The 25,014-nt window shown below is 38.5% G+C and overlaps 1 protein-coding gene across 5 annotated transcripts in view; it reads right to left on the bottom strand.

Annotated features, from left to right (window-relative positions):
* The window catches only part of ROBO2 (roundabout guidance receptor 2), a 787,363-nt gene that overhangs the window by 179,576 nt on the left and 582,773 nt on the right, over positions 1-25,014 (bottom strand). For all 5 annotated transcript variants that reach the window (XM_019525121.1, XM_019525122.1, XM_019525124.1 and 2 more), the window contains exons 6-7: positions 18,321-18,448; positions 14,780-14,791 (exon numbers count right to left, since the gene is read on the bottom strand). In XM_019525121.1, coding sequence (XP_019380666.1) covers positions 14,780-14,791; positions 18,321-18,448 — 140 coding nt within the window. The remainder of the gene's footprint in view (positions 1-14,779; positions 14,792-18,320; positions 18,449-25,014) is intronic.

Raw genomic sequence — 25,014 nt, 5'->3', positions numbered from 1 at the left:
CCTTCAGTGGTGAAAGAACAGGTTAGGGACTACTTAGAAAAGCTGGACATATACAAGTCCATGGGACCAGGCAGAATGCACCCAAGGATGCTGAGGGAGTTAGCTGGTGTGAACGCAGAGCCATTGGCCATCATCTTTGAAAACCCATGGCAATCAGGAGAGGTCTTGGATGATTGGAAAAGGGCAAACAGAGTGCCCATATTTAAGAAAGGGAAAAAGGAGGATCCAGGGAAATACAGACCAGTCCGCCTCACCTGAGTCCCTGGAAAAATCATGGAGCAGATACGTAAGGAATCAATTTTTAAGTCCTGTACTTAGGACAGAACAATCACATGCACTGGTACAGGTTGGGCACTGACTGCCTTGGCAGCAGCTCTGCAAAAAAGGACCTACGGGTTACAGTGGACAATAAACTGAGTATGAGCCAGCAGTGTGCCCTTGTTGCCAAGAAGGCTAACAACATATTGGGTTGTTACATTGGTAGGCGTGTTGCCAGGAGGTCAAGGGAAGTGATTATTCCCCTCTATTCTGCACTGGTGAGGCCGTATCTGGACTACTGTATTCAGTTTTGGAACCCTACTACAGAAAGTATGTGGACACACTGAAGAACATCCAGTGGAGGGCAACAAAAATGGTGAGGGTGCTAGGCGATGTGACTTATGAGGAAAGACTGAGGGAACTGGCCTTATTTAGAGAAGAAGAGACTGAGAGGGGACTTAATAGCAGCCTTTAACTACTGAAGATGGGTTCAAAAGAGGATGAAGCTAGACTGTTCTCAGAGGTGGCAGATGACAGAACAAGAAACAATGGTCTCAAACTGCAGCAAGTGAAGTTTAGGTTCGTTATTAAGAAGAATTTTCTCACTAGGAGGGTAGGAAAGCACTGGAACAGGTTACCCAGAGAGGCTGTGGAAGCATCATCCTTGGAGGTTTTCAAGACCTGGCTAATGAGTGGGTAAGAGGTTTGTGGAGGGATGTGGTGGGCTCTGTAGGGTTTGTAGGTTGATTGTGAGGCGTTGAAGTGTGGGGTTTGTGTGGGGTATAGGGTGTGGGGGAGTTAATAGTTTCATAGTAGCTAGGGTCAGGAGGGACCTGAACAGATCATCTAGCCTGACCCCCTGCCACAGGCAGGAATGAATGCTGGGTGCACAATACCCCGGACAGGTGATCATCCAACCTCCTCTTGAATTTGCCCAAGGTCGGGGTGAGGATCACTTCCCTGGGAAGTTGGTTCCAGATACTGGCCACCCTAACTGGCCTTCTGATCTCTAACCTAAACTTATTCTCCATCAGCTTATTACCATTGTTCCTCGTCACCCCAGGTAGTGCTGGGGAGAAAAGGGCTCTACCTATTTGCTGTTGATCTCCCCTGAGGAGTTTGTAGGCAGCCGCCAGGTACCCCTCTCAGCCTCCTCTTGCTGAGGCTGAACAGATTCAGGTCCCCCAGTCTCTCACTGTAGGGCCTGTTCTTCTGCCCTCTCACCAAGTGGGTGGCCTTCCTCTGAACCTTCTCCAGGCTGACCACATCCTTTTTAAAGTGCAGCGCCCAGTACAGATGCAGTACTCCAATTGTGGCCTGACTAAACTTGCATAGAGGGGGAGTATCACCTCTCTGGACTGGTTTGAGATGCATCTTTGGATGCATGACAAGGTATGGCTGGCCTTGCTGGCTGTGATCTGGCATTGGCGGCTCATGTTCATCTTGGAGTCAATAATGACTCCAAGATCCCGTTCTGCCTCTGTACTTTCAGGAGGCAAACTCCCCAGCCCGTATATATGCTGTAGATTCCTTCTCCCAAGGTGCAGCACCCTGCATTTATCTACGTTGAACCGCATCCTGTTCTCATCTGCCCACTTTTGTAGTCTGTCTAAATCTAGTTGCAGCCTCTCTCTCCTTCAAGTGTGTCCACCTAGCCCATCTTAGTGTCATCAGCAAACTTGGACAGCGTGCTTTCCCCCCTCGTCCAAGTCACTGATGAAGATGTTAAACAGTGCGGGCCCGACGACCGAGCCCTGGGGTACCCCACTGCTCACATCTCACCAGGTTGAGTACAACCTGTCCACCACTAAAGTTTGGGGTGTTTGTGGGTGTGGAGTTTGTGGATGGGGATGTAGGGGTTGTAGCTGGATTGTGGTGGGATTGTGGGGGAATTGTGGCGGGGGTGGAGGGACTTTTGGAGTGGAGGGGACTGTGTGGGGGGGACTGTAGAGAAATATGGGTCCCCTGCCAGCCCCCCCCATGGTGCATGCCCCCCTTTTCCCCTGCAGTAGCAGCAGCCAGCAGCAGGCCCTTGGGGCACGCATAGCCCATTGCAGGTGGAGCTCCCTGGAGGTATACAGCACCACCTGAGACCTGGGGGCTACATGTGACACAAGGAGGTGGCCTGGTTCTCTGGTGTGCGCCATCAAGCAGGACTGAGCCAGCTCCTGCTGCCACCTGGGCAGGACCCAGTCCAGTCTGTGCGAAGGCTCACACCAGTGGGCTGAGCCAGCTCCATGCACCATGTGTAGTTTCTGGGTCTCAGGTGGCACCTTGTACCACACAGAGGTGGCAGATGACAGAGCAAGAAACAATGGTTTCAAACTGCAGCTGGACATCTCAAACAATGGTCCCCCTTGCAGCAGAACATGAGTGCCCTGAGGACCTGCTGCTTGCTGCTGCCACTGCAGAAGGGAAGGGGAGGGCACTGTGCTCCATGGGGGGTGGGATACCCACCCCTCCCACACTCTTCCCCACCCCCACACAGTCCCCATACCCACACACATTCCCTCCACCCTCCAACAGTCTCTCCACTCCCTGAGTCCCCCCAGTCACACAGTCCCTGCCTACTGGGGATAGAGCCTGAGTCTGAGCCACTGCTGCCAGCTCTTTCCCACTTCTATATCCTCCAGCATGCTGAGGCAGTGTGCTAGAGCAGCAGGAGCGTGCAGCAAACATAGAGATGCTCTGGCAGGCTGCTATAGTATCTCTCTTTGGAGAACCCAGCCTCCAGTTGCTCCAGAGCATGCTCCAGGAATGTGACCTGGCTGCTTTTTTCTGGCATATTTACTTTTGATACCTGGATTTCCTGGTATCAAACTAAGAGTCTGAGCTGCATATTTGCTGCACGGGGAACATTTAATCATTTGTGGTGTGCCTCCTGCAGCATCTCAAACTGCTTTAAGATAGTGCAAGTTAGGCACATTAGGAAATTAGGTGGCATGGCTGGTTTAACTCCAAGCACAGTCAGAGCTGTTCTCAGACTTGTTATTTCATGCATGCTTTCCAGCACATGTTCAGAGCTGCTCTAAGCCAACTCTACTGCTGAGTTCTATCTGGGTTTTGGATAGTGTGACCACGTGCCCCAATTTGGTTGGGATAGTCCTCGATTTCGGTAGCCGGTCCCAGTTGGCCGGTGAATATTAAAACACACAGGTGTGGAGGTGGAGCAGCACAAGCTGTAAAATAGGAAGCTGTATAAAACAGCAAAATTGGGCCACAATAGGCTAGGTTGACTAATGGAATGACCATAAAAAAGGGGAGATGATTGTTAACATGTGTGAAGTAAAGAAAAATTGGTCATTAACAGGCCATTGACCCCCTTAGTTGCCTGAATAGTAATACCAGAGCTGCACCTCTCTACCCTGCCCAGGTCTCTCCCTGCAGCAGAACAGCTGACTTGAAAGCAGGGGATGGGGGACAGTATCCTATTTCACATTGTCCCATGTGGTCACCTTAGTTTTGGAGCATACTGCCTACTGAATGGGGTATGTGTTTTTTTTTGGGTATGCTCCCCCATATACCATGGGAGCAGTGTGGACATATGTGAACATCCTGGACTGTCTTTGATTTCAGTAGAAGGGTGGTTCATTATTGTCCAACAGATATAAAAATAGCTTGCAAATATTGGTTAATTTGTTCATTATAGATTAGTTAAATGAGGGATGGTGAAATTATTTTCTCAAAGTAGTTAATTGAGGGATAGTGATTTACTCAAAGTCAGAATATCAGTGCCTGAGTTGAGTCTGCTAACTTGGTCTAGCAGCTCTTGACTCAAAATATTTTGGTTCCAGCTGGAGCTTCTCTTAAAATACAGGTCTAACTACCAAAACACTAAGAACATTAGGAAACCTGTTGAAAGAGACCAGTTGTGTTGTGATAAACCAAGTGCTGTACCAATCAAACAATTAGCCTTCATTGCTTCAGACATAATGTTAACTGGGTTGGAGTAAACTTAGTGGAAAAACTCTTCTTTAATTGACATTTGCAAGTCAAAGACAATGGGTCTAAAATATTACTTGTTTTCCAGGGAGCTAGATGAGAATAATAAAAGAACAATTAACATTAGAGACCTGGGACACTTTTCTTGAAACAGTGTTTTGAGAAATTTAAATACAGTACACAGTAAATTAGATTTGATCTCTGGCAAAATATGCTTTGATACTGCATTCAGCAGGCGCTGGCTTCAATCAATGTCATGCTAAAGCTCTGTTATGCTAATAGCTGCTTGTGAGGGTGAGCTGGATGATATGGAAATCAGATGGTTGAACATGAATAGAAAGCACAGGCCATGTACGAGGTGGGCTTTGAGATGAGGGGATGGGGAACCCTAAGGTTAATCACATCATGTTCAGAGTTGTTTTTACAGCACAGGATGGTATTCTACGGTGAGAATTAAAATGGAGATAGCGAAGCTGCAGTTGTGAGCATTAGCATGTTGCTCAAGATGGTAGCAGTGGTATTCTGTTGCACTCTGTCTTTCAGCATGTCATTTCATGCCTGAGTGAATAGATATTTTATGCCATATTAATTAATGCATATAAAGTTATCCTGTATTTATGCATTAAAGAATCCTAAAAAGGGGGAGAATTGAATATTGCAGAGTACAGCAAAGGAATTCCTCAGCATTTCTCCTATTCTATTAAGTAGTAGAATGGATCTATTGGGATATATTACAAGCCATTTATTTCTCTGCCCACTGGTGTTACTGAATACTAAGGGTGTGCTGAGTCACAAGGGGCTTATAAAGTCTCAGCTGTAGAAAAGCTTGACTGAATCAGTTCATTCCTCCCGGCTGAACTCTAGTCAGCTGATAAGAAATGTGGGAGAAGATGAATCAGAGTGGAGGGAGAATATTACCAGAGTAAAACATATGGCTTTATAGTAAAAAGTGCAGCAACTCAATACAAAATAATAGCAAAATTACACCTTTTTTCCAGACTGGTCCTAAGAAGCACCATGAATTTACAATTCCTGCTGAAATCAGTGATCCTAAGGGAACTGTATTATAAGCTCCTAATGAACAGATTCCCCAAACTAGCTGCCCTACAGTGCGTATACATACTACGTACTGTGCTATTAATGAAAAATAGATACTGTAGTAAAATATACTATAAAACTGCTACTGGAAACTGAAAATGAAAGACAGTCAAGAGGAAATGGTATGGATGTTTTTCTTTTTATTTCTACAGTTGTCTACTAAAAGCTAGTATGAGACCAAAACCATTTTATATATTCCATATAATTTTTAGATGATAAGTTTACTAATCTTTTAATTACATACATTTTGATTTAAAAAATGTACTAAACTGTGTCATATAGATCCTCATTTAAAGTCCACTGAAGTCAACATGAAGTTTTCCACTGACTCAAGTGCACTTTGATCAGGCCCGTAACATAATTTCATTTATAACACAAAATGCGGCACCAATAAATGTAAAAGGGCTAATATAAAACCATCATTGCATGGCTTACTATTTGTAGATATAATTTAAATTACTGATTTGATAATATCTAAATTCAGATATTTGACTATAAACTTTCAAGGGGATACAGTGTAAGAATTACTTTGTGAAGGTGTAAAGTTCTAAAAATCAGGGTTCATTTGAAAAACTTCAATGATTTATTAAAACATTTATCTCAAAGGAAATGGTGAATTAGTTGATATTTAATTCATGATGGAACACATGCTTTTGGGCTGAAATATCTAAAATAAATACATTCTGAAGGTCTTCTGAATTCAGACTTCTTTAATATGTGGTCTGCCATCAACAAATAACTTGAGAGTTTAATTGTTAAAATATTTTCAACTTACAGCTCTGCTGTTCTCATAACCCATACAATGTAGGTCACATGCTTGGCCTTGTATACCAGTGAAACTGCCATTATTAAGTAGGTTGGCCACAGGTCCAGGAGATCAGACTTACTCTTCTATTAGGTTACAGTGAGTGTGGTGATGCTTTACTGTGTAGTAGACTGATTTGTTATGCAGTAGAACATCACCATTTACACATGTGCAGCAATTAGGCTGATGTAGACTAATTTACTGTGCCATTGAATAGTCCTGTCAGACACAAGTACTATCTGATAGCAGAGTAAATTACTGCACCTAAACACACGCGTACGTGATGACATCCAGATTAGTTTACTCTGGCTCAAACAGTGCTGGAGTTTATTCAGTCACATTAATTGCACTTGTAGCAGTATTACTAACAGGTTTTTCTGTCACTAGGGACTGGATGATGATGAAGAACAAGATGCCTTTTAATTGATGTAGAAAGAATATATTTTGCTTATATTCTTGTGATTGGGTCAAAGACAGACATGGAGTGGCCCAGGGTCATTCTGGAGAAAAGAAAAGTGCCTGAGAGGGCAAGGGATAGAAGACTTCTTCAGCTGAGGCCATCTATCTTCCCTATCTGTCAACATGGTACTAATGGATTAGCTCCTGCCCTGATAGTAACAGTGATCAAAATAATCTCTCCCTCCTAAATTTCAGTAATTTCTATTAGATAGAAAAGTAGCTATAATGAATCATAGGTATAATGAAGTATTGGCACTTGCAGGATAATCTGTTGAAATGTGCTATGTATACCTAGAGCTAAACAGGAAGGCCACCTAGAGATCATGGCTCCACAACAAGCTATAATAAACCCTCTACCCTCTCTGTGGCAGATGACAGATGAGAACACACAATTATGTTTTCTAGTTTTTTTGTTTAGGTCTGGGTCCCTATTTATGCTGCTAGGTCTGGCAATTGTGCTTTTACAAGGCAGAGGATGAAACAAAACTGCCATGAGTTGCCAATGTGGAAGTCCAGAGAACTGGGGTAACTGGTTGCAGTGGGCTTGATCCCTGACATGTTGAATAGAGGGAGACAGAATGCAAAATCACGCATTGGTTACACTCCCTATGCCACATTATTTTCTCTTGTGAAATGGTACTACTAACCATGATTGTATTATAAATGAGGCTTTTGGTTAATGCTGCAGATCAACTACTATTCTATTCAGCATGCAGCTAGAGAGGCTTGAAGTGGCAATCAATCTATTTTAACACTTGGTTGTAAAATGTAGGGTGCTTCCCATTCTTACATTGGATTCAATAAAATGTGTCCATGCTGGAGAAGAATCCTAAGATATGGTAACAAAACAACTTGTACAGATCACTTTGCTCAATCAAAGCTGCTAAAGTATTCAATTTCCTTGTTGTTCTTCTTGCATGGGATCATGTGTCAGGTTAGCAAGGGGAACCAAGATAAGTCATGAGACTACATATGCACATCTGGACTTCAAAGCCATTTCATGGATTTCCCTCTTCTTGACATAGTCTGTTTCCAGGTCTTAATGATACATTTAATGTATTATTTGTCTCCCAGAATTTCTGCTTCAGATGGCTGCTTCTGAAAGCAAAGGTTAGGAGTGGGCCGGTTGTGGGAAGGACAAATAATACATCTTGCCTCTTACTAGATTTGGAACCATGCCAAAGTTAAAGTTAGGATTCCGACAGTAAGAATGAAAAAAAATACTTTGTAAAGACTGCATCCTGATTATTGGAGAAGTACTGATATAATTGTTTTTATCTTCAATTTGAATTTAGTTTATGCATTTAATTAATAATATTCCTAGTTCAGGTGTCCTGAGATCATATGCAGTTAAAGAGCAAAAACTCCCAAAGTTTGCAAACACATTCTTCTTTCTTTGTAAGACTGTAGAGAAGACCACTATCAACAAAGACATATTACTATTTATTTTAACTTGGAAAACTCAGTGAAGAACAAAGCTATTGTAATCCTCTCTCTCTCCTGTCCTTTTTAAAATATACATTTTATAAGTTTCATCTTCAACTACTGCTTAATCCTGAGCAATCTTTCTGCTGTCATTTACTCTGACCCCTCTCATTGAATTAGTCTTGTCTCATCCTCTCCTTTAAATGGTCCTTATATCTGGCAGACTCTCAGTAGACTAACAATGCACTTGTTCTTACCATGAAACAACATTTCCCAAGACCCTTAAGCAATTTGGATATGTATAGAGAGGGCTGGCAATGAGTTTTTGTTTTAGGTTCCTTAACAGTTCCCATTATTAAGGACTGTTTTCAAGGAACCTCTCACACTTTGACTGTTTGAAGCAGACACTTAAAATTCAGGAAGTGGGGAGCCCTGGGGCTGAAGACATGCATTTGGCAAGCTCTGCACTAGGAAAACAATACTTGTATCACTACAATGGTAAAACCTTCTGGTGTGGAAGCATCTGGTACTGCAGGATCCCAAGATAAAAGCTGTTGTCCCAGGAGAAACCCAAAGACTGGTTTTAGTTTTAGAGGAATGCTTATAGCTTATAGCAATTCAGCAAGCAAGGTGGATTATGACAAAAGGACTTTTGTGCATGTGAACTTGTGGATTTTGGTGCTATAGAAATAAGTGAAAACAAAACATAAACGAATCTCTTAGCCCCCCTCCGTTCATGAACATAGTGCCTTATTCGTGGATTTCACCATTTGTGGGGAATACGAGAACCTATCCCCCACAAATGGTGAGGGTTGCCTGAAGTATGATCTTAAGAAAGGTGAAATCAGATCTGAGCCAGTGGAAAGAAGGACTGTTACGATGATCAGGCTGAATCATAAATCTCCAACTCTGAATTCCACTTCTTGTCCTAACTGTACCCATTTTAAATTTGAATTTTTTAGCTCTTGTAGTACATTTTTCTGAGCAAAGACCCTGCCCATCACATCTGTAAAATACTCTTGTATGGCACAGTAAGTGATTATAAGTTTGTGCAGTTAGTGACATTAGTACTAATTGACATTAATGAATTAGTGAATATTTTTGCATTGGCAGCATTGCCTTTCAGAACTGTGAAAACTGCCAGGAGATCACCACATAGGGACCACAACTGCCGTATGTCATGTTTGCAGTCAAAAACTGACATGCAACTCAATAACGTTGCGGTTCTCTTCAAACTATAACAATAGAGTGGCATGAAAACGGCTCAACTAAAATGAATGAAATAAGCTGATCAAATATATACTCATCAGAAGCCTACTTAAAAGTATAAAAAAGGGGAAGAGGAGTAATGTAATTATCAGGTGTCCTGCCCGTCTCCATTTTCTAGTTACAGCCTGAAGGAAAGTATCTTCAAGAAACTTTAAAGAATTTAAAGTCTTTAAAGAATTTAAAGGGCTAGAAATCTCATTGGTGGACCTAATCTTCAGAGACTTATGAACTGATCCAAAGCCTGTGGAAACCAATAGGAAGACACTTCATTTCAGTGGAAAGAATGGAGTTTCCACAAATTCAAACAAAATTCAGCTAGGCATCCAAAAGTTTAGATATTTATCTAAAATATCTGGCCACATATCTAGGGTCCAGGAACTAAAATTAAGTCATCCATCAATTCATGTACTCAAAGACATCTGAAACTGATGAAAACATCATGCTATTTGGGACATATTGACAAATACCAATTAATCCAATTCTTTTCAAAATGGAGGATGAAGATGTTTACAATCCAAAACTGTAATGGTTCATTACAGTTTTGTTGGCTCTAAAATAACAGTACAACTTTTACATTAGATATTTGATTATAATATCATGACTAGCCAGTAAGGTTGCTGTAAAATCCAACCTGTATATGTAAAAAAAAGTTGTACTATTATAGGGTCAAAGGAATTGGGAGCTTTGTCTGAGTACAAACTTCTCATGGATTTAAGGATTTTCTAACAAAACTTCATGGATAATCACCACCAAGACAAGCTGGCTCTCTCCTTTATGTTTTTGTTTACATGTGAGGATAGTGATATTTTGTCCCATGGTTGGATTTGTTTTGTTTTCTGATTTCCTCACTAATCTGACTAAAGTGTTTGCCAGTTGATAAATAACCAAGATGCATCCTGGTTCACTCGCTCTCCATTCAGAGAAGGTCCAAATGATAAATGCCTGCTGTCTGCTGGTGCTTTTGCTTACCCCCAAAATCCCTGTAGGAAACAGCAGAAGGCAATTTGGCGAAATGCCGTGGTTTGATGTAGTTATCAGAATTTCTGCCACTGAAAGATGGCACAATACTACCCAGTGGAATAACACCACTTCTGTCATACACCAATCACCATTTCTGGTGCTGTCATAATAATCCTGATGCCCACGTGAAGGGTGATATTTCTACGTCTGGCACTAAACGAAAGAAAAAAACTCCAAGTCTGGCAACTTTTATGAAATATACAGGCTGGATATTGCAGCAACCTTACTGGCTAGAAAGGAGAGAAAGAATCACCTTTTCCATTTAATATCTAATGAAAGTTATTTCAAACAACAAAGAATAATACAGTTCTGTTCTAAACATGGTTCTTCATGTTTCATATGTATTGGACTGAAACATTCTTGATAGGTCATTAAGTCATGCCAGGTTGATTTATGATGTGACAACTTACCAGAAGAGAGTACAATGCATCAAGAAGTTACATTTCACTTAAATCTGAATAGACTGCATCTAATTAGTACTAAATAGAAAATGGAAAGTAGGTGACTTATCTCTCTGTATCAGCCTTCCCCAGGTTGGAAAGATTATAAAGTTTTCTTAAATGTTTTGGTCTCTCCATACCTTCCATTTTCTTCTTAAATTCAGTTGTACACTTCCTACTGAAACTGCAAAAGAAATCCAACTTCTTAATGCACTGCATATTTTTCTGGAAAGTTGAGTCATATCATAAATCAAATTGGCTTGAGTTACTGTAATGCAACTGAAATGCACAGAACTGTACTTTCAACTGGATGTAGGCAATTAATTTGAAAACTGAGTGCTGTTTGTGAACTAAATTGGCTTAGTGGATGATCAGGAAGAAGGCAACTAACTGGGAATATCAACTTAATAATTGACCTCTTTCTCTTGTAATCTATTTCTGTAAATTTCCATTTACAAACAGAACAGTTTAGAAGCTATTATATGCTAAGATCAGGCATTAGATTTCATTGGATTGGACAAAGCTTTTTATTCTGGGACCCTACAAAAGTGTTGGCCCATTGTCTCACTTTAAGTACCTGTGAAATGCTGAGATACCACTTTTCCCAGGACAATTAGGCCTAATTTGAATTAATTACCATTCAGGGTATAGTGTGTAAATGACTGTCTCCACTGACCTTCCTTCTGCCTGTCTCCTTCCCTCCCCCACCACCCGCTGACCTGTTTTGACCCTGGCAAAAAAGCCAGGACTGTCACACCCAGGATAAACTTGATCTCTGTTTTTAGAGGACTGGGATAATGATTACTTTTAGATAAGACTGAGGAAGCTTTGTGGCTTGCCCCAGTGCTAGTGCAGGTTTATTACAATGTATGATTGGCATAAGAGAGACAGTAAAAACCAGAATGTGTGAAAATATTAACTTGCTTGTCTGGAAAACCCATCTGATGAGTGAAATCACAGAAGTAAATGGTTTAAATAGGGATAAATATCCAACTTCCTAAACCCATCTGTTATAACTTCCATAGGAAATAATTTCAAAAGCTTATAAAGAGAACATCTATTTTAGAGATGGGCAACACATTTATTCCTACCAGCAAATCAAAACATGATGACTAATCTGGTGCAGAACTGTTCAGATCACCAGCTGCCATCTACCTTAGGCAGAACCATGCTTCATTTTATATATGAAGCATATACCAAAGATGGTGACTGACAGAAATAATCCATCCTGGAATTTTCTACTCCAAATGAAATTCAAACAAAAATGTCAAAGTCAATAAATAAATAAATTCATAAAACCATTGTGCAAATAAAACAAACACAAAATAAACAAAAAAACCCTAAACTGAAAACTGTAAAAGCCCATTTTGCAACAAGAACTACTGTATGATCTTGGAATAATGAAGTAGCAAGATTCAAAGTGTAATACATTTTTTTTAAATCCTTGTTTTCTGACTCTGTTTTTTCAAAAGACATTTTCATCCAGAAGAACAGGTTGAAATATAATGTGCTAAGAGTTTATATGGTTCATGGGGACCTTGAGCGAAGAAAAACCGTTAAACTACAGATTGTATTCAGCTGTTAGACTATATAGGCATGTACAAATATACCATACAAGATGCATGCTTCTAGGACACAGGTAAGTATTTTGATATTAAGTAACTGACCCTTCCTTTACTTTTGTTCTATCAGTATAGACTGGGGGGCTGTAACATTGGTGCAACGGATATAAGAACCCTGAGAAAGTGGCCTTATGCTCACTGAACACTAGCAAGAACAATATAGGCACACATTAAGTTATTAAAAGAACAGAGATTTTTTGTTTATTTTTGGTAATAATTATTATTATTCAGTTAGACATGAATTATAATGTTTTGCTGCCATTTTAGTGCATTGATAATTAAATTCCCTGTTAATATACTGCATGTTTATATACAATAAATCTACTTGCTGTCTCCATACACTCGTGTGTAGTAAGGGTTGGTATACTTACCATCTCTCAATTCACAAATCTAATCATTGAATTAAATATTTTGATAAACATCATATTATACAATCATTATTTTAAGTAGCCCACTATAATTTATGGCTCTTTCAATCAATCAAATAAAGGGAGACATTTTTTTCAGTAATGATGACCTCTAACAATATAAAACAGTTATGGGATAGCAAAAGTCAAGCTGACCACAGTGCATTCTTACAAAGTAGCCACATGTTTGGCAATTGAATAACTTAAGGTTTGGTATGATCTTAAGAGATGGAATCATGACTCAAGGCTCTAGAGCAGTGGTTCTCAACTGTTTTATGCCCAAGGCACCCTTCAAAAAATTCCAGCTCTTAGCTTTTCACAGGAAAAAAAACCTTACAGTAATTTTTCTGTTGCAAAGAGCTCAAAGTCCACAACAAGTCAGAATGTGTTTGATACTATATGAAATCTCTTCTTTTATCTTGTGATCTACATGTAGGTATTTACATACAGAACAGTGCTATTATTGCCTGGTACCCTGGTTAAAGATCACAGCTTTAAAGAATCCAAAAATAGAGGATGAGTGTGATGGGAGGAGGGGAGGGCGGGGATGAACCACACAGAAACCTACTATTTTACTTGCAAGTTCCCCTGCTGTATTTCTCCCGTGAAATAAGGGAAGGATATTCATCATTTATTGGTGGTGTTCTAATTGCTCATGTTCCATCTTTATCAACTTACAAATCATATTTACCTTTCAAACAAATGACCTAAGTCATCATAACTTGACACTAGTTTCACATGATGTAATTCCATTAATCTTAATGGAAATCTGTATATAGCTGGAGTATGATGCACTGATGAGCCAGGGTCAAATTCTGCTTAAGAAATTCTAAATGGTATACAACATACTTAAGTTCAAACCCCAAATTTTAGATGAATAAAACTCGTAAAAGGAATTTTATCTGAAGTGAATCATTCGGGATTGAACCCTTTAGAATCGTCTATTAACTAAACATTTCATTTATATATATATATATATATATATATATATATATGTATATCTATATGGATAAAAAGATATATATATATATATTTCAATTTCATATATACAGATTTCAATTTCAATTTCTAAGAAGCACACACCATGACATTGATTGTTGCAGTGTAATAGTTAAATAATTCATGAAATTCTCCTTGGCAGAGAACAATAATCTATTATTGAAAATAAAAATAAACAAATTCAATATTTAGAATATTTCTTAATATAAGAATAACGCTTAGCTATGGATAGGTGTTATTTTCTATTAGTTTCATTTTTTATAATTTAACCATGATTTTGAAAACTATAACCAGGTTTCAAAATTTCAGAGGATACAAATTCCCAAGTAAAAAAATCAGAGGTAGGCTTTCGCTGAACATTTTAGTGAAAATATAGTGCATACTATTTGGTGCCCTCTAGTGTACTCCAAAAGCAAAACCTGCACTTTCCAAGAATGTTATAATTCACAGATAAAAATGCACCTTAGTAAACTCCCCCACATTCTCAACTCTATTAACTCCTCTTCATTTTAAGGACTGTGATTATTTTATTTAAAAAAACTCGACAGAGGAACCAATAATTAAATAAAATAAAAAAGACAGGACATGCAAAGCTTTAGACTTTCTTCTTATGTAAGCAAAAACAGAATAAGCCAGATCATTTATGGTCTGATACCAAGACTACTGAAGTCAATAGGAGACCTGCTGTTGACTTCAATAGCCTTTGTTCCAGGCCCTTAAACATACATCCACGGACCGTTAAGAATGATTGGATTAGTGATTTTGGCTCATTTTCACCTCACCCCCACAGTTCCAATTGATTGGTGTGGTGGCTGGTTAGTGATTTGGCAAATGCCATTGTGTATAGCAGAATAGAAGCAATAAAAACTTCAGAAATAGCAGTTCTGTCAAAATTACTTGCCTCACATTAGGAAGTTAGAACTATTACGCACCGATTAATAATAATTGTGTTTAAATCGGTCAAATGCTGTTGCAAATGAAAGATGAAGCACTGCGTGAAGCCATGCTAAAATGGATAGAAGGATGGTTACTTACCAACAGGGCGAGCTGTAGACATTACAATGGTGTGGTGAGAACATAAAAAGGAAATTAAAAAAAGAAAAGAAAATCTGTCAGAATGCATGACGTGCAATGTTACGTCTAACTGTGGACACTTCCATGATCTCTCAACTCACAAATGTCAGGCTCAGTAAGGTATCCAGGTTATTGTTCAAGAATCCTTTTAATTGCATATTTTCGGACATAGCATCCGAACAAGCTAGCGTGAACCAATCATATGAGTAACATGTTTTATATGTTCGCATGTTGTCATCAAGTATCTCTGTTAATGCTTAACTGAAATAAAATGGCTTTGCATTAGTACAACCTTCTAGCCCCTGATAAATACAACCATTCAAACCACAGTCTGGCAAATGTCATGCCAATAAATGGAAGCCATCACTGTCTGATCTAAATACCAATTGAATTTTAAGCATGGTCAGTCAGTACTGTAGTAAGGAGAAGCCCAAGACACTGTTTTTCTTATCCAGCAATAGGCATGGAAGCTTATATCACATCACGTTTTCCTCACTGACAGGGCTGATGAAAATATAACAGATAAGTTGGAATGACCATGGGGATTTCAACTCAGAACCTCCCAAATTACTGCTTAGATAACTTATAGTTCCTAAAAAATTGCTGCTGAATGATCGACAGGTTAATTCTGCTTCAGACTGATATCAAGATTGAGAGCAGTTGCTGCAACAAGTGATTTCTTGATTATACCTACAGCCCTTCATTACTCTTGATCTGGGGAAAAGGGCTGTCAGCTCCTCTGTTATTAAAATATAGACATCCTGATCTGGAGAAGCTTAAGATTCGGACAGAAAATTCACTTGAGGTTGAATCTGGGGAGATGAAACTTCCCTTATTTTAGCAATAGATGAGTTGTCCACTTGCTATGTGACTTTATTAGAAGTTCACTAGATTCATTCTCTTGTTTGGGTTCGTAAACCAGAACCTATGGTTTACAGATTCCCCAGGCAGTACGCTATGTTCAGGGCTCATTCATTTCCCACACCTCCTGCAATCTTACCCAACCACTGTCATAACCACTTCCTTTAACCATTTCTCGCTTGTGTGCTTCTTATCTTTTTGACATAGAATATATTCTGTCATCCTGCAGACTAGAAAAAGAAGAGGTAGAACAGAACTGCAACTTTACAAATAGGGGAACGAGGGCTTGGTCAAGGAATTCGAATTCTGCCCTCCCCTATGGTTAGTGAGGTCAGGCTGAAGCCAAGGATATGGTGTTGGGCTTTATGCTGTGAAGGGCAGGTTGCATGTAGGCAGGGCATCCTCGAACTCAGGCTTTTCAGTGGCCATATAGATTACACAGTCCTGGCCTAGCATCACCCCAGTGTGAATGCTAAAGCACAGTTAATAGTTTTTGCCTTTGTATGTGAAAAAAACCCAAACCCTAATATTCTAGTATATTAATAACCAGCTGACAAAAGTTTTGAAATGAAGACTTCCATTAATTAAAAATAGGGCCAACTCTTGATCACTTCGAAACGAATGGGAGTTTACCCAGGGGTCCTTTGTCTCTACAAAGCCCAGAGTACTGAGCTGTCACCCTCAGATTTCTTGGATTTTCTTATTTTCTGTCACATTCTGAATGTTTAATATGCTTGTAATATAGTGACTTCTTTTGTATTGAATAAACACCATAGCTTTGGTCTGTAAATTATAAAGCCAGGAGAAAAAAGATAATGAGAAATCTTCTATAGTGTGGGAAAATCGATTAAATTATATATTTCCTTTTTTCACCTTAATTTGGTCAAGTTCAAGCTCCAGTGATTTCAAAGGATTTTTGCTTTGTTCTAGTCACTGCTCATATAACACAGCTAGGCTGGGATTTCAGGAGAGCCCCCTCCTGAAAATGCATGCAGTGGACACAGTTCTGGGAGAATGTTAAGGCTACCCCACCAGCAGCCAGACTGGGCAGTGTGATTCTGCCTGTGACAAAGGCACAGAACAGGAATATGTTGGAAAGAGAATACTAATGACGTTTTTCTCTTAAATTCCAAAATTGGAAAACAATCCTTCTCACAAACAAAGAACAAGTCAAGGCATTTCTTGTCTTACAACGGAAAAACTGTATTAACACTACCTAAAGAGAACAACATAGTCACATTTTTGCCAATGGATTATCTCAATATCGTCTTTTCTTTGTTACATATGGACATCTCTCCCTTGCAAAGCCAGTGGGTGACTTTTTTTTCTTTGAATTCAGCAAATTAAACTGAACTGTGTCCATGCATTAAATGGATGGAAATGGAAGCTGGCCTCTTGGGTCAGTTGACCCCTGTTCTAATAAAGCAATCCATAGAGACTTTGAACATTTGATTTAATGTGTAAGAAAAAGGAGCACAGATAAAGCTAAAAATGTTTTTATTAACCTTTCACAGCTCTACCGAAAACTGTCAGCATGCACCACTAAACTGTGAAATAGTGTCTGTGTGATATCCATTGTATCAAGTGTTACTTATCTTTTTGAATGAAAAAAAAAACAAAGGCTTTTAAGTCTTACATTTTATTTACTTATCTGGGTTTATGTTTCTAAAACTTTTTCTCTCCCAATCAGTTTAGCATGTCTACATCTACTATCACAATGGACATTTTGAAAACTCATTAGGATGTTGGTCTTCAACCCTCCTCATGCTGTCTAACTCCACTAAATAAATATTTGGTAGATTACAAAGATTTTTAGGGGAAAAATGCCATGCCTTAACTTACAATACCTAATTACATTTTTTATTTCTTTGGATGTTGCCAATCTTTTCAGTTTGGATTAATGGTAGAACTACCTCCATTCCATAATGCTATATGTGGAAAACACACACACACGTACACACACACACTCACACACTAAATTGTTCCTCATTTTTATTACAGGAAGAAACATGAACAGACCATCTCAATTGGGGGGAAGACATACTAAATCATATATCAAAGTTATGTGGTACATACTTGCATACATATTAATTTTCCTTTTAGATCATGAACAGAAAAAAAATTACAGCATTTAAAACGGGACGAATAAGTTACTGGTCACGAGTGTTCTTCAGTTGATCTGCTGTATATGTTTCATTTGTCTGCTCATATTCCAAAGTAAGTGAAACTAAACTGTAGCAAGTTAACAGTAAAATCTAATAGTTGCTATATTTCCATGACTTAGCTTCCTTTTACTGTGAGATAAGGCAGACACATAGAACAGTTACAATAGAACAACTTGAAAAGCACTATACCCTCTCCTTCCCCTTTCAGTATTATTTGCCTGTCCATATCCTTAGTTACAAATATTGAAAAAGATTCACACCTGTGGAGAAATTCTGTCACTATTAAAGTCAACAGCAGGTTTGCCACTGACTTCTGCAGGACCAGGATTTGCAGAACCCTTGCTAACTACATGACCACTTACTAACTGACTGCAATGGGTCTATGTCTACATAGACCAGGGAGGATTTGGCCCATTGTGTCAGAAAGTGAAATTAAAATATATGTGTATAGGCTCTTACTCAAATATAGCACTCACCTCGAACTGTGAGAGTAGCAGAGGCTTCCACCTTCCCAACTCGATTCTCAGCAATACATGCATAGGTTCCTTCATCTGTACTCATGGCTTTTTTAATGCGCAAGGTGTAATCATCTTTGATATCATACCTACGTTACCAAAAAAAGGAAAAAAGAAAAATCATTATGTAGTTGACAACAGAGATGAACAAAATTTCCTACCTGGAGTGTGCCAATCTGATTTTCTCTTGGATACAACTTTGGAAGATAAATTATTATCCGGTGCTTGATAATTCCACCTCGCATTAATCTTCATGACATTTTTATTGCACTGTGCATTAGTTAAAAACTTTACATAAAATTAGTATTGCTATATTCACTCAGTATTAGGGCTTTATTAATAATATCACTCACTTTGCCCTTGATCTTGAGCAATATGATAAAATTAAGCTATCAGGCATCAGTTATCAATATATGACAACTCAAGTTTATCATGGCTTTAAGTACATGAGCGGCATATTTTTACTTGTGCTGATTTGGGAAATTTCTTTTAGGACCATATTTCCCCCAAAAACAATAGTTTTCTAATACAATTGTCTATCTATCATGCTACAGCCCTCATGAACAACACACCAGGTAAACACAGGATTTTGTAAGCCACATTCTAGCTTAAATGTTAAAGAGATATATTAAAGAGGAAGATACCAATTTCACAAAAGTAAAGTATAATAAAGTAATAGAGTGGAGAGAGACATTTTCTTTTTTTGAAAGCATAATTTCATTGTGTTTTTTTTTCTATCTTACACTCATTCTAAAACTAGGAATTTTTCCAAAATGCAGAATGTATAGCTACACAACTGGTTCAGTGTGCAAGAACCATTCTTTTGTATGGCATTTTGAACTTAAATCCTGAAAAGACATTTAGATTTAAATCGATGGAATCCTGCAATGGCCTGGCTCGATAAAATACTTCAGGCCTGATCCAAAGAAACTGAAGAGATGTTTTTGCCTTGGAATGAATTAGCAGGATTTAACTGGGACCATATTGACTTCCATAAGGTATGTTTTATTCCTCCAATATTTAAATAATTTCAATAAATGTTAACTTTGGAATAATAACCTTGCTGTACTCAAATTAACGCATATTCTACACTAGCTGCAGTTTAATGAATAGCATAGGAGGAAGGATCATCATCTCAAGTAAATGACTGGGCTTCCCAGCCCATGTATTCTATTTCCAGCTCCGCATAGCTCAGAATAAGTGATTTAATCAGACTGTGCCTCAGTTTCTTCATGTGTAAAACAACATACAGCTCCCTTTAAGCAAAGCAGATCAGCATCTACATAATTTCCATCATATTTAAGTGAATGTATAAATGTTCTGCTGAGTCAGAGTATAATTACATCAGTTATGGATGTGAAACTGAATTTATTAATACTTGTAAAGAGAACGTCAGGTGTTAATTTCTGTGTACATACACATTATTATCTTTTGCCATTTACTCTTTTATTTTGTTTGCCATTGATGCATTCAAACTATGCATATGGCAAAGTTATTGGGACATTACACAATAGTGCGCTAACAGAACTGATAAGAGTTTTAACCCATGAGTCTTATGTGCTGAAATGCTATGAAAAGGTCTGCTTTAAGTAAAGCTCAAAGTATCAATTAGCACATGATAAATAATCTCACTTTTTTACATTCTGAAGACTTGTTTTTGTTATCTGAGGTAGGTCCACAGCCTATAGAGTAAATCCATTACGTAAAGAAGCCACGTAATTTTAGCAAAATGAGGAACTAGTCCCAACCATTCTGCTGGAGGGGTGCAGGACAGGATCATAAATACCTGGTCACTCCTAGTTATTTGGGAGCTATATTTATATTTAGATGTATATTTATTCAGTATAAAAAATTTAGCTAATGTCTAAATATTAGCTGGGATTGGAACGGGGATTAGAAGGAGAAGGGCATTGCAACGCTTCCCAAAAATGGAGAGCCAAAGTCTCTGCTAGCATAATTGCATTATGGTTAAAAGACTTATGATGCTAGAAAGCTGACCTTCAGTTCTGTGAGCAGCACGGAGCTACTGTAAATATGCATTTGAAAGCCATATGCAGTCGTGGCCCGTTTCTTCTGGACTGCTACACTGAATTATGTAATTTTGCACGCTGAGCTGCACTAGTCAATGGCAAACAGAATCATTGTTTTCACAGAAGGGCAAGGCAAGCAGATGCACCACTTCTTCTCCATCTCATGTCCTATCTGAGATTGTTGATGACAAGTATTTAGCAGAATTCGCAGATTCGTTTAAATCTGACAGGGCCGTGATGTGAGTGTTTCTGCTATGGTTGTTAGGAATAATGGATGCCCTGACTTCCATAATATCACAAAAATATGACAATGCCACCCACAATGAGGAAGTTATTGTCTTTGTTAACAGTAGTGCTGCTGGCAAAACACTGTGCTTAGCTTCTTGACACAGGTCCAGCCCTAAGGGAGTTTGACTTGAGAGTCTGCAATCAGCTCCAGAAGGATATACCTAAATTAAGATTGTTCATCATGCAGATATTAGATCAGGGGAAGAAGGAAAGAAATAGTGCAGAGAAGCAGCCAGCCATTTATTCTGCTGTAGTGACATAATTTATTCATGTATTTATTTTAATAAAAGTTAACACACAAGTGGTTCTCCTACCACTGCCGAGCTAAACCCAGACAGGCAGCAGGACTGACTGACTCTTTAAAGTCTGATGCAAGCAGTCTCAGAGACAACTCTGTATTCTGTCGTGGACTGCAGCTGACTCGCTCCTCTTCGACTCACTGATGGGCTGGTCTTGTCAAGCCAGCCAGCTGCCTTGGAAGGCTCAGCAATCTTTATGCTTGCACCTGTCAATCATGCATATAGTGCAAAGGCTGCTGGGTGAAAAAGTCAACTGCGTGGGATGCCAAGAGGTACAGTTAGAACACGACTGCAACGTTCCACCTGGATATTAATAGAGAAGGTAGAGCAAATATGTCCCTTTTGTGGTCCAATCACCAATTATTTCAAATAGAGATCCCAGCTTTGTTGTCTGCCCGCCTGCCAAGTCCTTAATGGGTTTCTGGACCACCCTGAAGAAGGTCATGCCATCCAGCAATCAGACCAGTGGATAGATGGACTGGCAGGACACTACAACCATCTGGTGTCCTAAAGCAGCACTGATGCAGCACCATTCAGTCATCTGTTTCACCTGCGCTGTCCACACAAGTCACCATGGTTCAATGAAGAGCATTGACAGATGAAGCAGGCAATGAGAACACAGGAAGAAAACCTGCTTTTTGTCTGATCCACAGCAGCCAAAGAAACTAGGTGGAATATGAAGGAATAAAGAAGGTATTCAATGTCTTTCTTCTCTCCTCCTCATGCCTCTAAAAAGCCACAAGTTATTGTAGGTGGTCAACTTAGCCAACCGAAACATCTTTCTCCCAGTAACATCTCCCATTACAAGATGCTTACATGCAGCATAACAAAGACCAGCACATCATCTTCATGCAGAGTAGTGTTACTGAATCTCTAAAATCAGGCTCAGAGAAAAACTCAAAGGCCAGACTCAGAGGTGGAGTTTCTGAAGGCTCTATGGCCATTCAGTTCTAACACCTGAGAACTGGACCTTTAAACAATGAAGCAATTTAAATTATTTTAAAAAATATTTAAATATCCATCTCTGAATGCTGAACTATAGCCCCCCCAAAAATGCTTCCTACTGAACTGAAGATATATTGTATCAACCTTAACAACTGTTTGTGCAACACCAGAGTAGTGCAAAGGAACAAGATCATACTGTTGAATCTGGTCCTAAATTCACCAACATGTAGCAACATATAAGAACAGTGACAATTGTTAGCCAAATAACATACCAATGAAAACATCTGACATATATGCAGATTTTCTCATTTCAACCATGCAATAATGACTGATTGTACCATAGCTCCAGTTCAGAAAGCCCTGAGCAAGTGACCCTATCTCACAGTTCAGACTCATAGTGGTTGCATTCAGTGGTCATTTGTAGCTTAGCTTAATTACAACCTAATTTCTTCATACATTCCATACACACAAAATTTCAGTAAATTTTATTTAGACAAAATGTTTGAAGGGTCTGAGCTACTCCAGTTTTAATGTCAGACAAGGTCTGAAAAAGACCTATTTTCCTTTCTCCTTCTGAAAAGACATATTTTAAAATTAATTTAGCGCAAACTTATCAACAGGTAAACTTGTAAATACTTAGAAAAATTATTCTTAATGAGAAAGTTCAGGGTTCATGCATCGTATTCATCATGCACAGAAAGGAAATGTTGAATCCTTTCATTAAAGGATAAAAATGCACTCAAACTTATCTATGGAATAATAACCAGTGCTTCTACAATATGCACAGTAACAAGAAACACTTTCTAATATTGTATCTAAATATTATTAGCGGTTATCCAAGATGATGGCAAAACTATCTACAATGTGCGGTGGCCTCTAAGACAGAAGTTACATATATTCATTTTCATCTAACTGTTTTTAAATAGATTTTGTTAAACATTTTGAGGTACTTAACCTTTATCTCTACTGTACTCCTCAGTTATCAGTGTGGAGTTGAGAGAGAATTAAAAAAAGCAGTTATCATATATATAGCTTTAAAACTGCCACTATTTAAACATGATATAAAATTACTCCTGTTCTACAAGTAACATAGAGTAAGTCTGCCTTTAATTAAACGAGAAAAAAAGAGAGAACAGGTAAAAGAAAAAAAAACACTGCTGGTGAAGAAATTGTAATAGAAATTGGGTGATTTTGATTGTAAAATTTAGCAGTCTCTGGCACATATGAATGCCTTCATTGTTGCTCGTTTTATTAATGACAGTTGTACAATAGTGTGCTGACAGTCCCTGCCATATAGACACATTTTTTTCTGATATGAAACACTGCTGAAAAAATGCAACCCAATCAGATTTGGCCCCCAGACAACATGTGCTATCATCACTGTACCGTGAATTGAGATTGATTGGTAACCAGCTGTGACAAAGTGGGAAAAAGAGCTTTGTCTTTTTCAAGAAAAGAAAAGAAAAATAGAAAACAAAATTGTGTCAAAACCACTTCCATCTGCTCAACCAAGTAATGAATAAAACAAAACAAATTAATCTGCAATACTTAAAAATAGTTTATGTATTGAAGTTGCAGTCATGCATTGGCCTGAACATGCAAAAATCTGGAATTAAATTATTTGTCACTGTAACTTATTCTTTTGTCTCATATTCCACAATTTATCTGTGCCTTGTCCAGCATCCATTACTCAGTCTGTGATTATCAAATAAAAAAGTAATTTACTGAAATTAGGAAAAAAAGTTTTAACAATTCAAATGCTATGTGGCTGATTGATTAAATAGAGCCTTTTGCATTTTCTATTTATTCAATTTCAATAGAGTTTTCTACGTATATATACTGCATTTTGAAAGGTGAGACGTTAAGAAAAGTAAATGTAGTGTTGCATAAAAATGACATATATATTTCAATGCCTAATTTGCACACACCCAAGCAGTAGAACAATACTACAGTTGCAGATATTATCCTTATAGATGGCCAACTAGACACCTAACTGGCTATCACTTGCTCTGCCTCGACTGTATGTTCAATGGTTGTAGAAGAATTTTAATTATACACATCAATGCCCATGTATATGCTCACACAGTTGTACAATTCTTGCTCATAGGAAGACAGGTTCCCTCTGAGAAGAGTCCATAAGACAAAAGACATGATCTTTGTTTGATATAAATCAGTGAACTGATTTCAAGAATTATACCAATTTGCTCCAGCTGATGATTTTGTCCCAAAACAAACGTGCAGTTTTCTTAGAGATGCTACAAAAAGGGCCTATGCTTTCCATTTTTCACCTTTACATCTAAACTATAGGAACACAGATAAAACAGGATCTAAAAAACCATCAGTGTTACATAATCTAAATAAAGAGGTTACTAACAACTCACACTATAATAAATATATTCCATTTTTCAGGAATGTTGGTAGTGTTATACATTCAAATGTGTTTAATACAAGTAACATATGTAGCAAATGTTTGTGTATGTAAAGATAACTTTAAATTGCCTTTATATATCTAATCCTGAAGCTGCCAGGTGCTAAAGTGATTTTGAGATGCAGCTTGCCATATTCTCAAGGCAAATCTAAATGAAGCCAGTAAGTGGGATAACACAAGGGACATTCAGAGATCCTAAAAGTTAGCCACACCTACTAGCCTAGGAGTTTCACTTTTCCTTAACTGGCCTGTTCTCCAGAGGGAGGAAGAAGGCATAGCATGGCAGTCTTTGCATTAACTTGCACATCTCAATTCCAGGTGAATCCTTGGGTAGTCATTTGAAATGGTTTCCTGGCAATCTTCTGCACTGGCCAACTAGAAAAAGTAGGGCCCAGGTACAGAGCTAGCTGGCCTGAATTATTTTTCACCCTTTACGATGTCACATTAAATACTCTCATAGAATTTTTTTTGGCCTCAACTCAGAACACTTACAGTGTGATATCAGCACATTTTATACTTCAACTATCGTTTATGGTATTAATTGCAGCAATGTAAAATACCAGGCCACATGCTCATTATTCCTTAAGCCAACATATGCATTTAGTATTTTATATAATGTTCTGAAACATGTTAAAAGAATATAACCCCCCCCCCCCCCCCAAGAA

Source organism: Gavialis gangeticus, unplaced genomic scaffold (assembly GCF_001723915.1).
Source record: "Gavialis gangeticus isolate Ggan-Ray unplaced genomic scaffold, GavGan_comp1, whole genome shotgun sequence".
NCBI classification, from domain to species: Eukaryota; Metazoa; Chordata; order Crocodylia; family Gavialidae; genus Gavialis; species Gavialis gangeticus.
This window is presented reverse-complemented; position numbering and strand designations above follow the sequence as displayed.